Source organism: Populus alba, chromosome 7 (assembly GCF_005239225.2).
Source record: "Populus alba chromosome 7, ASM523922v2, whole genome shotgun sequence".
Classification (NCBI taxonomy): domain Eukaryota; kingdom Viridiplantae; phylum Streptophyta; class Magnoliopsida; order Malpighiales; family Salicaceae; genus Populus; species Populus alba.
Genome location: NC_133290.1, coordinates 4,444,819 through 4,457,970, shown reverse-complemented (window position 1 = coordinate 4,457,970; position 13,152 = coordinate 4,444,819). Strand labels below are relative to the sequence as shown.

Here is a 13,152-nt window from a genome sequence, read left to right as displayed (position 1 = left end):
GGCTACTGCACAATCTCCCCCGGTTCTATTTTATTTTTTTTATTCTGCTTGTTTTTTATTTTAAAAATATTCTTAAAAGATTTAAATTTTTTTATTTTTATAAATTAATTTTTTTTAGATTATTTTGATATGTTAATATTAAAAAAAATATTGTAAAAATAAACGTTACTGCCGCCAAAAAAAAAAAAACTTGAAACTTTTTTTTCTACCCTACTCAAGAGCATGTTGACCTGAGATGTAAAATCACAAAAAGTTGTAATTACTTTTTACGGTCTTGAAGCTTGATATTAATAATGGAGAAGAAATATGAGCATAAGAGTTAAAGAGTCAAGCTTGCTATCATGACCCGATGGGCACTGTTGTTGTTGCCAAGCACCTTATTCCAGATTGAATTGACTATTCACATTTTCACGTCCCTTCTACGTCCTGCCACGTCTTCAATTTGATGAGGAATCAATTACAGGAAAAATAGACTTTACATAGTTTTTTTTTTTAAATTTCTATTCCAATTGCCAAAATATATATATATATATATATATATATATATATATATATATATATGCTAAACGTGATATTTAACAAAAAAAACATTCAATTATTGCAAAGACACAGTTTTAGCTTTTTTTTTTTTTCTTACAATTATCACATGCAATCAAAACACATTAAAATCATCCAAATTTTGTTGTTGAATGGTCAATAGAAGCTGGTGACGTCACTGGAGTTTCAAAAACAGTGGCGGCGTGTGGGATTCCATGCGTTGCTATCACTGGCAGCGTCGCTGGTAAAAACTGGAATCTTTTTGAAATATGTTATTTAAATGACTCAATAAAGCTGAATTTAGATAAAGTTTGTTTAAATTCATAAGCGTGTTTATTAGACTTATGACTTGGCTAATCTTTTCTGTTTTTTTAGTTATATAAAATGCCTGAACATGTCTAGAAAAATAATCTAAACATTTGTTTATTTATTTTATGAAAAAAAATCATTTTTTCTAAATTGAATTTTTTTTTATTACTCGTAATGTTTTTATTATACATGAATATTCGCTAAACATTACAATGTAAAAAAACCTTATTTGTCTTTAAACCTAACCTATAACTAGATTTAATTGAATTAACAATACTCAATCCTCTAAAAACAAGGTATAAAATGAGAAAGAGAGAACTTTAACTCCGTTGTAGTTGCATGTATTTCAAAGGAGTTAGCCAATGATTAAAGAGTAGGGAGTAAATTTTCTTAAATTTTATAATTATAGTTACAAAACTTGATTTGAAGAGATAAACCGATTAAACCAGGTTTATCTATTATATTTTTTTTAAAAAAATCAGAAAATATTATTTTAATTAAAAATATTTATTTAAAAAAAATCAATAAATGAAGGGTCAGGATTTAACTGGATTAGTGGGTCAATTTGAATTTTTAACCATCCCACTCATGTTTTTTTTAAATTTTTCTTCATTTTAAATCAATTCAAGCTTTCGCATAAACTGAGCTCATGATAACCCGTTAGGCTCTTCCAGGTTTTACAAAATTATAGTTTGAGCACTCTGTTTTTATCAAATTTCAAAAGGCAGACATAATATTTTAAAAGTTGGCCCAGGTATCAAATCAGAACATAAGAAAGACTCCAGCGCACCTACTTAAGTAGCCCAATGTTTTGATGGATTCGAGCCAACAGAGGCCCTAATATATTGTCCGTGCCCAGAACGCAAAGGTTCTAGATGCCCTAAACTCACCCAATTCCCTGATGCTGCTGCGTCCACCCTCATCCGTGAACTATATAATGATATAATCTGCGTCCACCTTCACTTCACTTATGACCTCCATTGCCCCTGTCTCTCTCCCTCTACTAAACACCACCAACGGGCTAGGCCAATACAATCGACCACCCAGAGCCACCGTGAAGTAATTGGCTATGGACCTGGACGGCCTAGACGAACCGAGCAAGGTACGAAAACCACCCAGCAGATTCGCGCCAACTTCAAAGAAACCTCAACCAAAATCAAAACCTAAACCTAAACCCGAACCTCAGGAATCAGTACCGGTGGCACCAAAACCCGACCCTTCAGTTTCTAACACAGCCGAAGATGCTAAACCTAAAATTGATGATACGCTTTCGAAGACGGAAACGGGGGTTTCCAATGGTAATGTGAAGATGGAAATTGATGCTAAAGAAGAGAGAGGAGCGGCTGTAAAGGAAAATGATCCAATGGATGTTGATAAAGAAGAGGATGAGGATGATGTGGTTGTTCGCGAAATTGATGTTTACTATACTCCGTCCGTCGACCCCAACACTCAGGTGAACTTTTTTCTCTTCCTCTTTGGAGTGGAGTTTTTCTTTTAACAGTAATTTTATGAACTTAATCTTTCCTTTTCTTTTTTTCAGTTATATGTAATGCAATATCCATTGAGGCCGTGTTGGAGACCGTATGAATTGGATGAAAGATGTAAAGAGGTTAATATTTTTACCTTCGTAGGGTTTATTGCTCTTGTTATTTTGTGAGGGGAAAAGGGAGATATTGAATGATGATTTTCTATTTTGTTTAGGTTAGAGTGAAACCTGAAAGTACCGAAGTGGAGGTTGATTTGTCTATTGATGATACTAAAAACTTTGACCCTGATATTGCTAGCAGATTGAATATGAAAAAGCAGGTTTGCCTCTGTATTTGCCCTTTCTTTTTTGGTCAAAGGCTCATTTTGGTATGGTATTTCTTCAGTGCTTAAACATGGAATGAAAAGGCAGGGTTAGGCTTCATTATTGGTAGTGTTTTTTTTTTAATAGTGATCTGCGAAGATTTTTGGGCAGATCATAAGTTCTTGATGTATTGCCAAATTTTCACCAAGGTGAGTGCCTTGGTTTTGTTAATGGGAAACTTGGTGCCTTGAAAGTCATGTCCTAGGAACTCAATTGATTTTGTAGTGAGGTGTGTTTCAGGTGTTTGTTATTCAGGACATGATCAGATGTCATCTCTGGTACAGTTCATTTTCCTAGTTCATGGTTTTGCAGTTTACTGAAATATTTATTTTTTGGGTTCTTTTAGTGCTGGTGATGACTGGTGTTTTATTTATTTGTTTCTTTTCTTTTCTTCTTCCCAAGTCACATTTGTTATGGTTTTTGATGTCCCTGTAACCTTCTCTGTTCCTTGTAACTTCTTATGTACTTGTTCGATACTCTAATACAGTATCATGATTTGCGGTTTTCTTTAGACTTTGTCGTCCTCATGGTCGCCGCCTCCTGCTACTGGGTATGCTGTTGGGGTTCTTATAGGTAATAAGGTATGCTTGTCCTACCCTCCTGTTATGTGCTTTAACATAGTCTGTTTAATTCATCAATGTGGTTGAAACAACTTAGTAGTAAACATTTTTTTCTGTAATCTTGGGGAGCGATGGCTCTGTAAAAAATTATTTCTGCATCATACACATCTCATGACATTTTATGACGGGAAAGAAAAGGGATAGAAGTTTTGCTTCTCATGAAACTCAATACAAGCTGCATTTGTTCTTGAGGCATAAGAGTAATTGTTAATGTATCTATCTTTGAATATTGTGAGATCTATTATTGATTGGTGGATACTGGACAGCATTCATAAATTTATGATCAAGCTCTTTTTTTTTTTTATTTGATGAGTGATCAGTGTTTCTTTTATCTGCCTTGAGCAACTGTTATAAGTTTCTCTCTAGTCATTCATAATGTGGTAGAAAACATTTTTACGGTTGGTTTTTATATTATTCTGTACTTTTTTTTATTTAATGTATCTATACCTTCATCTACGTGGGTATCCATACAGCTTCACATATTTTGTTTCTCCCTCTACATTTGTAGTGTTGTTAATTTGCTAGGAAACTCTCAAGTATGCTCCACCAGTGTATGCATGTGCGTGTATGTGCATCTAAGTGATCAGTGTACCATCAGTATTCTGTTGCATAATGTTGCTTTAAGTTCGTTTTCCAACTATCTTTAACAGATAACATGTTCTAAGAGGCTTTGGTTTTTTTTCCCCCAACTTGCAGTTACACCTGAATCCTATTCATGCAGTGGTGCAGCTTCGGCCATCAATGGACTATCTAAGTTCTGGTAATTCTAAAGGGAAAAAAAATGCCACAAGTGGAGACGATTCCAATGAGGGGAAACCCTTGGGTCTACCTAAGAAGCAGGTTCTTTCCCTCTTCATATTCTGAATGCTTTTGTGAAATAAAAGTGACCAAGCAGAGGATGCCTTGGTTTGTTGTGGGACCTCTGGCCTGGTCTACTGTTGCCTTGGAATGGTGACATGGATATGGTTCTTGCTTTAAGCATTTTTATTCTTGTAACTAGATTCTTCATGCACATCATTTATGCTTGAGTTCTTGCTTCCTAGCATTTTTAACTTATATCTGTTGCATTGTGATATAAAAAAGCATGAATTCCTTAAAACTTTTGATGGACTAAAATACCTTGAATATCAATAATCTTACACTCTGTTTTAGTTTTAAGTTTCCTTGTTTGCTTATAATCCCCTTTTCAATCTTTTAAAATTTTCTCTTTGAAAGATAAATAACTGGTTGTGATTCACACATTAAGACCAAAGAGTGGATTTATCAGCTAGCTAATGTAGTCCAGATTAGATGGTGTTTGTTAATCAAATCACTTTTTAGTTATTTTCTAAACCACCTATTGAAGTACAAAGGACCACCTACATCACCAGTGACACATTAGCGAGTAGTGCATAAATGAATGGTTCTAGATAGAACACACACACACACACACAAGTGCATGTATGTACACACATGTGATGTGCTTATGCGCATATCGTATGTATGCCTTAATACGGCAGGCAACCAGGATTTCATAGAAATTATTGAGAGACACGAGTGCATGTATGCACACACATGTTACATGTTTATTCTCATATTGTATGTATGCCTTAATACTGAAGGCAACCAGGATTTCATAGAAATTATTGAGAGCTTTTGGTTATTTGTTGTTGTTGTTGTTACTACTATTATTTTTATTTATGCACATAACCTATCAGTTCCTAAGGACCAAATCTTATTTATGTTTGGTGTAGAGCAAGCAGATGAGTTCAGGAAATGAGCAAAAACCAGATGTTGAAGAGGTACACAAATTAAGCGTGCAATTTTACAACTGAAACTTAACATGCATTTATCTAGTTATAACCACATAGTTTGGATTCAAATAAAAAAGTGAAGATGTGATGTTCCTTTTCCTTTCTGTTACTGCAATTCTTTTCCCGGGCATTTTCTTTGGGTTACATGGTTTTCATTCCAAATTGGCAACTTTATTTTGCTATGTGCAAGTTTTTATCTTGTAAATAACTTATCTTTTTTTTCCCTAACTTTACTAAAAAATTGGAATAATGTGTAGGCATGTGGGAATACAAAAATTACTGATGAAAGAAACTATATATTTAGATGAGCTGAAAAGTTTTGGATTTTTCCTAGGTAGGATGGTGTTAGGGAGAAACTATTAGGCATTGGATAAAGAAAGATGATCTGTTCGACACATAAGTGCTTTGCTGCATAGTGGGTTTATTATAGTTGTTCAATCATTTAGTTAATTTTACGATGAAAAGTAAAATTACCACTAAGGAATGTTTTGCAGTTCTCTTAATTGGTTATTTTCTTGCAGTCTTGGATTCCTCTGAAGTACCATGGCTCAAAAAGTGATTTATCTTCCAGATATCTACAGAACATGGTGGCACCAGAAAGTTCTACCATTGAGTTTGCAATGAGCCCGTACGGTTTATTTATAACTTATCTTATTGTAACTAGGCCTGTAGCAACTTTTCCAAAAACTTTCATGTACTTTAAGATTATTTTTTTGAAGCACCAAATTTGCTTACAAGTTGATGTGATTTTATATGAAGGTATGACTACATGAGCTCCTTGTGTCCAGGGATATCAAACAACAATATTAAACTCAATGGTCCTTCAAGAAGGTGCAGTCACCCTTCTTATTTCATATTTTTTCTATCTTCAATATCAGAGGTTGATGCAGTATGGGAACGAGAAAGTTTACTCCTTTGTTTGTAGTTTAGTATGTTTAGAATTTAATTATTATTTAGATAGCTTTCTAGGATTTTGTTATTATAATTATTAATATTTTACTAGAATTTTCTTTTTTCCTTAGTTTAGGTTACTAGAGATTTCTTCTCTGCCTTCTCTTTCTCTCTTCTATTTAATCCCTCTCCTATAGGGGATTCTGCTTCTTCTATCTTTTTTATTACCCTGTCCTACGTCAAATGTGTTATGCATGCTCCAAAATATGTATGAACATATATTGGCACATGTAAAAAATTCATAGATCTGTCATGCATGCGTACAATGCAAGAAATGCATCTCAGAGGCCTTGCAGAGCACCTTTATTGACTTGGTCATTCTGTTTTAAGTTAGGATAAATTATATTTCAAGTAACGTTTTTGTTTCTCTGGCTTCACGATAACATTGTTTAGGATATGCAATTACATAAGTTGCATTTACAACAAAAGTGTAGTGCTGTTTTTTTAGTTTGAAATTTTTATATTTCTTTTATTGTGAAAATTTGAATATGCCATGTTAAAAGTGGATAATTTGAACCTTACAATGATTGGACTGAGAAATCAAGGAAAGAGGCAGCAATAAGGTGTAAAATAGAACCTTGGTATAACAATACAATAAAAAGGTAAAGAAAGCTAGTGCAAATTGAATGTTGTGGTGGTTTGGTGAGTGGTTGTGTAAGTTCTCTGCTGCCCCAAGATTATTAATGGGAGGCTTGGACACAAGATCTAACTTGTATTCTGCTTATGGAGTTCAACTGTTCTGTTCACTACCATTTCTTATTTTTCATTACTTTATAATGAATTAATGTCACAGTAACCTGTGATGGTGATGGAAATTAGGGTGCGTTTATATGTTTTTCTTTTCCATCATAATAGATGATATTCATCAACTGATGATTTTGTTTTTGTGCTTTTGTGCTATTGGCTTTTTAAGTGTAAATAGATGGTTTTACAGGGTTTTGCTTTCACTGCCTCTGGAAGAACGGATTAAGAGGCTGTTTTTGGAGGTTTGTTCTGACTCAATATTGTATATCTGTTTTCAATTATATGATATAGTGATGCTTTGGAAGTTGGTGCCAGCCAATGTATGTGGCAGAATTTTGATTGTACTGGTATGTCTTTGTTTTGTTAATTGTTGTGCAATTTTGGCCAGCTGTTTAGAAACATTAATGTGTGAGAAGCGTGGCGTGTTTTCTGATTTACTTATTGACTAGTGGCCAGATGCGTATTTTAAAAACAGATTTAGTTATTTAAATGAATCCATGCATTCATGTCTGTGGTGTCCTTTAGAACATTTACTTGCCCAGTTTGAGTATATACATCATCCAGATCCAAATCCAGGATTGCATTTCTCTTTCTGGATTATAAGGGTTCATGGCTTCCACTTTGTGGACTTTTTTTTCTTTTGTTTTGTTTTCTTTTTTTATTGAAGATTTTTGATAAGGTGAGTGTTTTACTTTTTTTGTCGCTCAATTGGGATGTGGTTCTAATTGTTGTGGCTCAATAATTGGCAGTACGTTTCTTTCTGGTCTTGGTACAACATTCGTACAGTTTTCTCAAGAAAAATTTCCATTTGAAACCTAGACCTTTAAAAAATTTTCCCCTCCTATCCCAATTGAACTTGAGCCACCAGAGTATGAGCATCAAATTTGCTTATATCTGAAGCTCACAACTGGATCGTGAAGTTTTAATCTATTACATTAGTATTTCTTTAAAGTTATGGAGTCAAGACAATTTTGTGTTCTTTCTCAATTGTACCTCTACTCCCTTTTCCTTTATGCTTTTTCAGTTTTTGGAAGAAAATCTTGAAGTGATGAATTGTGATAATGAAATATTTGTTTTCAATTTGGAAAGCAATTGTTTGTTCTCTTTAGATAATTCTGGACTGTTATTCTTAATAGGGACCTCCAATTCATCGGTTTGCTGCTCTTAGGCATCTTATTCCAAATGACACCATTGAAGATCTCTTAATAGTTCTTCAGGAGTATGGGCAATTAGTGCAAGGACTATGGGTGCCAAAAACGAGTTTACTGTTTCCCAACCCAAAGCCAACTGAAAAGGTTAAACTTGCAGCTAGAGATTACATACTTCTTTTATTTAGCAAGAGTTTGGTGGTCACCCCTTCAGAACTTAATGTCCCAATGAAGCCTCTGATTCTGAAGAGCTTCCTGAATATATTTGCTGTTGAAAGGCCTTCCTTTAAGGATTGGAAGTTCAAAGAAAATGTGGATACATTGTTTGTAGAACTGTACCCAGACATTGTTAGAAAGCAAGAACAAGCTTGGGAAGTCATGGGAAAAAACATTTCCGCTGCTTTTGATCGAGCTGGAAAAAGTGTGTCCAAGAATGTGATAACAAAGCCGAAGAAAACCATGACAGATGAAACTCGAGAAGCTCTGCGGAAGGCCTTGCCAAAAGTTCTCCAAACTCACAAGGTGTGCAGGTATGGGTTTCAATTTTTTTCCTGGCTATTTAACACTTTTCTTGTGTATGCATGCATGTTTCTCTACTCATATTCCAACAAATATGCAGTTGAAACAGTATTTCTAATCATCGATACCTTTGGAAGCCTGTATCAGTTTAATGGCCTGCATGAGTTTAATGTGGTACTTTGATATGTAGTTAATTTTTTATTTACCATTGGAGGCGGTTAATTGTTTTTTCTGGAGAAAGAATTTCTTAGTGGTTTTATAGGTTAAAACAAGCCAGGGGCTTGGGTGCAACTATTTTGTAGGTTGCTATAAATGTCTTGATGAATAACTCTAAATGAGTGTTCTCCACGTGATGTGAATGTAGAAGAGATCAATAGATTGTGTTTTAACCCATAACACCAGCCTGTGTTGTCAAAATTTCTTTTTGACATCAATATCGCACAAGCTTCCCTTTTGGTTCGGACACTATTAGTTCATTTGAAATCTGTGTTGTTACAGATTGACAAAAATTTCTCTCAGAATTTCTTTTTCACTCACTTAAGTATAATGATACGCTTCTTCTCTCACAGTTTTCAAATGATTTGCCAAGGTTTGCGACAGTTGGCCATCTCTCAGTCTACTCTTCCCAAGGCAGATCCTAGAATTGCAGTAGCTGCAGCCTCTGGTGCTGAAGCTCCTCCAGAGGAACTTCAAGAAGTCATAAGTGAAGTCGCAACTAATATTCATGGCTTTTATGTTTTGAAGTCTTCACCAGAACACCCAGATTTTGATCCATTGAGGTTATATATATACTATTTTTTTTTCTTTTGTCAATCCACTGGTCTTATGGGGCTTATGTGTAAATACGATGCAATAAGGTTAACCAGAATAATTATCTACTTCTCATAATTGCTTCTCCCTAGCAGAAAAGTTGTAATTGGGCTTTTTCTGGCGAGAGGACCTAATGCGAATATTAAGAAGTCAGAGGTCCAAGCAGCAGCCAGGCTTGAGCTTAAGAGGGAGCCTTCAAACAGTGAATATATTAAGGTCAGTGATGTAAGACAAACTTAATAGATTGGATAATGCCACCTAAATCTCATTTTGTGGTGACCAGCTTACATATTGTTGTTCGAAATTCTAAAGGGTTAAAGATTAGTTATGTGTTTTAATTTAAAATGGATGAAAAGGGCTCAAGCTTTGATGGAAGTAGCCAGAACTTTTAAAAACATTTCCAGAATTTCTTGGTAGCAACTAAGGGGTGTTAAAGTGTATTTGTTTTTGTTGTAGATGATAAAAAGATTAGGTGGGTTCTAGGTTATCTGGTGGCACAAGAGAAGAACAACTTTGGGGATGTCTTATGACAGAAAAAGCTAAATCATATTGTTATTTTTTGGCAATTTGCTAGTATTGTAAGTTAAGTTGCTTGTCTCCTCCCATTTCCCTAGGTTGCTACCTGCTTCATGGTGCAAGAAACGTGAAAAGCTTGCAGTCTTTGAGGCCATTCACAGTTTTTTGTTGTGTTTTCCTATTTTTTATTTTTCTTTTTATGTTTATTTTTATTATTATTATTATTTTGAGTTTTTGATGTTTTAGTGCTTATGGGATTTAGCCTCTGATTCTGAAAGCTATATAATAGTCCCTGTGATGTGAGGAATACTGGAAGCAGACTGCACGGGGACTCAAATTACACAACTGTGAATTGTTAGGAATTACCCTGTTGATTTCAACTGTGTGGACTAAAACTTAAACCACAATAAAAACCTCTTAAAAAATAAACTAGCCTATCCTTCTACTGACGCTTTATAACCGTGTTCTGTCCTTTGTTTATCTGTTTATTATTTTGTTATCCAAACCAATTTGGCATTAAGATTTGGTTGACCTGTAATCATTCCATGAACCATACTCAGAAATTACTATCAAATAGGTTCATTCCAAAATAATGTTGTTGAAGGTTGGCCTGCATTATGACTTGTGAGGCTTGTTGTTACAACTAGGATGAAATTAGTGATTTCATCTAAGAAGTTGCAGCCATCTATTCAGTAGCACTTTTCATAGCTTGAGTGATTGAAGCATGTTTTGTTTTCCAGGTCATGACTGATTTATGCGAATCCAAAGGTTCTGCGTGGTTATTGAAGAGTGGTGATGGAAAACCATCATGATTTGGTTGAAGGTAAGCAATAAAAAAAGCCAGTCACCTAATGATGTTCAGATGTTATAATTCATATGCAAGGGAGGATCTGATGCAATGCTGTTATACCACACCTCTATTCTAAAAGATATTTTTGTCAAAACATGACCAAATCTGTCTCTCGAAGTGCTTGCCCATAACAAGTGCTGCATGGAGATACTGATACTGCCTGGCTCCTAGGATTGGGTTGCCAACTCCATGAATGAGAACACTTAGATGCACTAAAAAAAGAAGAATAATCTCGAGATCTTCAACAAATTCAGTGAAAATGTTACTTGTGTTGCATTATAAAAAGAATTGATTATGAGATAAAGAAAAGGGACATCAATTATAGTGCACGCAAAGAACAAAGAGTGCCCCCTTTATTTTATTTTATTTTATTTTTCTTCAATGCTTTTCCTTATCAGTTGCTTTGCACGGTATAACTGTGCAGGTCTTGCGTTTTGTTTTTGTTTCATTTGCCGTTTGTGGAGGTGCTTGTCATGTTATGGCGCAATGGTGATTAAGCTAGCTCTACATTCTGACTGCAGTCCTTGGGGAGCAATAAAACCAATTGTGGTATAGAGCTGATTGTTCCAAGAACGTTCTTAAAGGTGGATCAATGGTCGTAACTGCTCTGATGCTTCCGCACGGTTGTGGCTCGGTACATAATTAGGTGTTAGTAAAATCAAAGTTTGACTGGATTTCAACTCTTTGGTTTCTTTCTATCTAATTTCTTCTTGTGAGAATTACTAATGAGATATGACCATTACAAGACTTGGAAAATTAGATTTGAAAAAAAATCATGTTGTCAAGGAGGTGAGCGCTAGAAGTCTGCATGGTCGTGCTTGACCTATTTGAATCGGGGTTGGCAACCAAGCTTCTCAGGAGGATACATAGGGGCAATTCAGGTGAGCCGTGAGTGTACTGAGCAAAACTCCAGTGGCGAACCGCTGTGCATGGTAAGAATGTTTTAAGATTGAAATTGACTAGAAAAACATTATTTGTGTCAATCAAGCAAATGATGCAATGAAGAGGAATTTGTTGAAGGAATAGAAGAGATTTAATCGCCTAATTAATTATGTAGAAATTATGATTTGACCCGTTGTGTTTGTTTTGAACAAGAAGTCTTCTTGTGGGAGAAAGTAATTATCGTGTCCATAAATCATAAAACTAGCCGTGCTACGCAGTAGCATTTGAAACGAATCCCAAGATGGACGTTCGCTGTAAACAAAAATTATCATAATATAATACGGGGTTGAACTCGGGTGGGGTTTTATGTATAAACTAAAAAAAGTGTGTTTCACCTATTATATATGCAAGTTCATTGCTTTGAGGGTTCGAGGCACATGTTATTGATAACTTTTGGAAGTCATACTTCTTTAATGATATAGGCTGTTCAAATTTTTTTTTTAATTTTTAAAAAAGGGTAAAAATATAACCTATAATTCAGATAAAATAGATCCCGTGTTTGTTTTTGGTTAAAAGCAAAGGGTATCCTGATAAGTTGAATAAGGATTGAAATTAAGATATCAAAAATAAATTAAGTTGGGACGCGTAAAAAGAAAAGAGGAAAAAAAAAGGCTTGCTAACAATAAAATACAGTACCTCTGCGTACATAAATACATTTAAAGAAAAAAGATATGACAATGCTTCCAAATACATAATAAAAGCACAGGTTTAGCCATCGTGAGGCGCCACATATTTTGTTCAAATGACTCGAGTGACTCTCAATTATAGTAGCTAGCAATTTTTTAATTTTAAATTAATTAATTAATTAACTTAAAAGATCAAATGACCTTGGTGATTATGAGTTTAACAAAAACACAAATTGAAAAGGAATAAAAGCCTTCGAACCCATGTTTTATGTTTTATATTTTTGGTTTCAAGTGTAAATCAATCATTTCGAAAACAAAATAATTGCCTTATAATTTTTTTTTTAAATCTAGAAGATATTAAAGTCATTTAACTGTTTTCAAAATGAAAAAACCATATATATCTCCTTACAAAGTTATTAATAAATAATGGATCATCCAAAAAAAACTAATGTACCATCTATCTACAAGCTCCACTTTTTTTTTTTTTGAAAGGCACAATCATTGCATTTAGTACAATGAATAATAAATTTAGAAGTTGTGTGGTCACTTTCAGTACAAAACACTTTCTGGTCATTTCCAGTCAATTTTAGTCAAAAAAAAAAATTGACTTGGTTTTTGTTTTTTTTTGCTAAAAGTGGTTTCCGGTTTCCAGTACTTTTTTCAGGATCGTTTTGATTTGAGGGTGCTGATTATTAAAAATCCTCAAATTTGATTTTATATATATTTTGTTTGAAATATTTAAATTTCAACATTTTATTGGCATTTGCTTTTTTTTCTTATCATTTTTTATTGAAATTTTTAACTATTTGCTATTTAAATTTTTTTTTTTTTAACATTTTTCATTTTTTTAATGTTTTATCTGGTTCATGGTTTCTTCCACACCGACAGCACAATAGCCACTGTTAATGTGTGTCCATAGTGTTATGTTTGCTCAAGTT

The 13,152-nt window shown here is 34.1% G+C and overlaps 1 protein-coding gene across 5 annotated transcripts; it reads left to right on the top strand.

Annotated features, from left to right (window-relative positions):
- Nucleotides 1–1,753: 1,753 nt before the first annotated feature.
- Nucleotides 1,754–11,715, top strand: LOC118063269 (uncharacterized). Of its 5 annotated transcripts, none has more exons than XM_035077266.2 (14): nt 1,760–2,299; nt 2,387–2,455; nt 2,548–2,652; nt 3,208–3,276; nt 4,012–4,155; nt 5,049–5,096; nt 5,630–5,736; nt 5,868–5,939; nt 6,994–7,045; nt 7,940–8,481; nt 9,040–9,249; nt 9,376–9,496; nt 10,537–10,619; nt 11,168–11,715. In XM_035077266.2, the coding sequence occupies exons 1-13, from the start codon at nt 1,916–1,918 to the stop codon at nt 10,606–10,608; spliced, it is 1,995 nt and encodes a 664-aa protein (XP_034933157.1). In that variant the 5' UTR covers nt 1,760–1,915; the 3' UTR covers nt 10,609–10,619; nt 11,168–11,715. The 5 variants fall into 5 exon arrangements, 4 of the variants coding, with proteins under 4 accessions (XP_073266551.1, XP_073266552.1, XP_034933157.1 ...); XM_035077265.2 differs by having other exon boundaries at nt 11,071–11,715; XR_012170347.1 differs by lacking the exons at nt 10,537–10,619; nt 11,168–11,715 and having other exon boundaries at nt 1,754–2,299; nt 7,940–8,473; nt 9,060–9,249.
- Nucleotides 11,716–13,152: the final 1,437 nt, after the last annotated feature.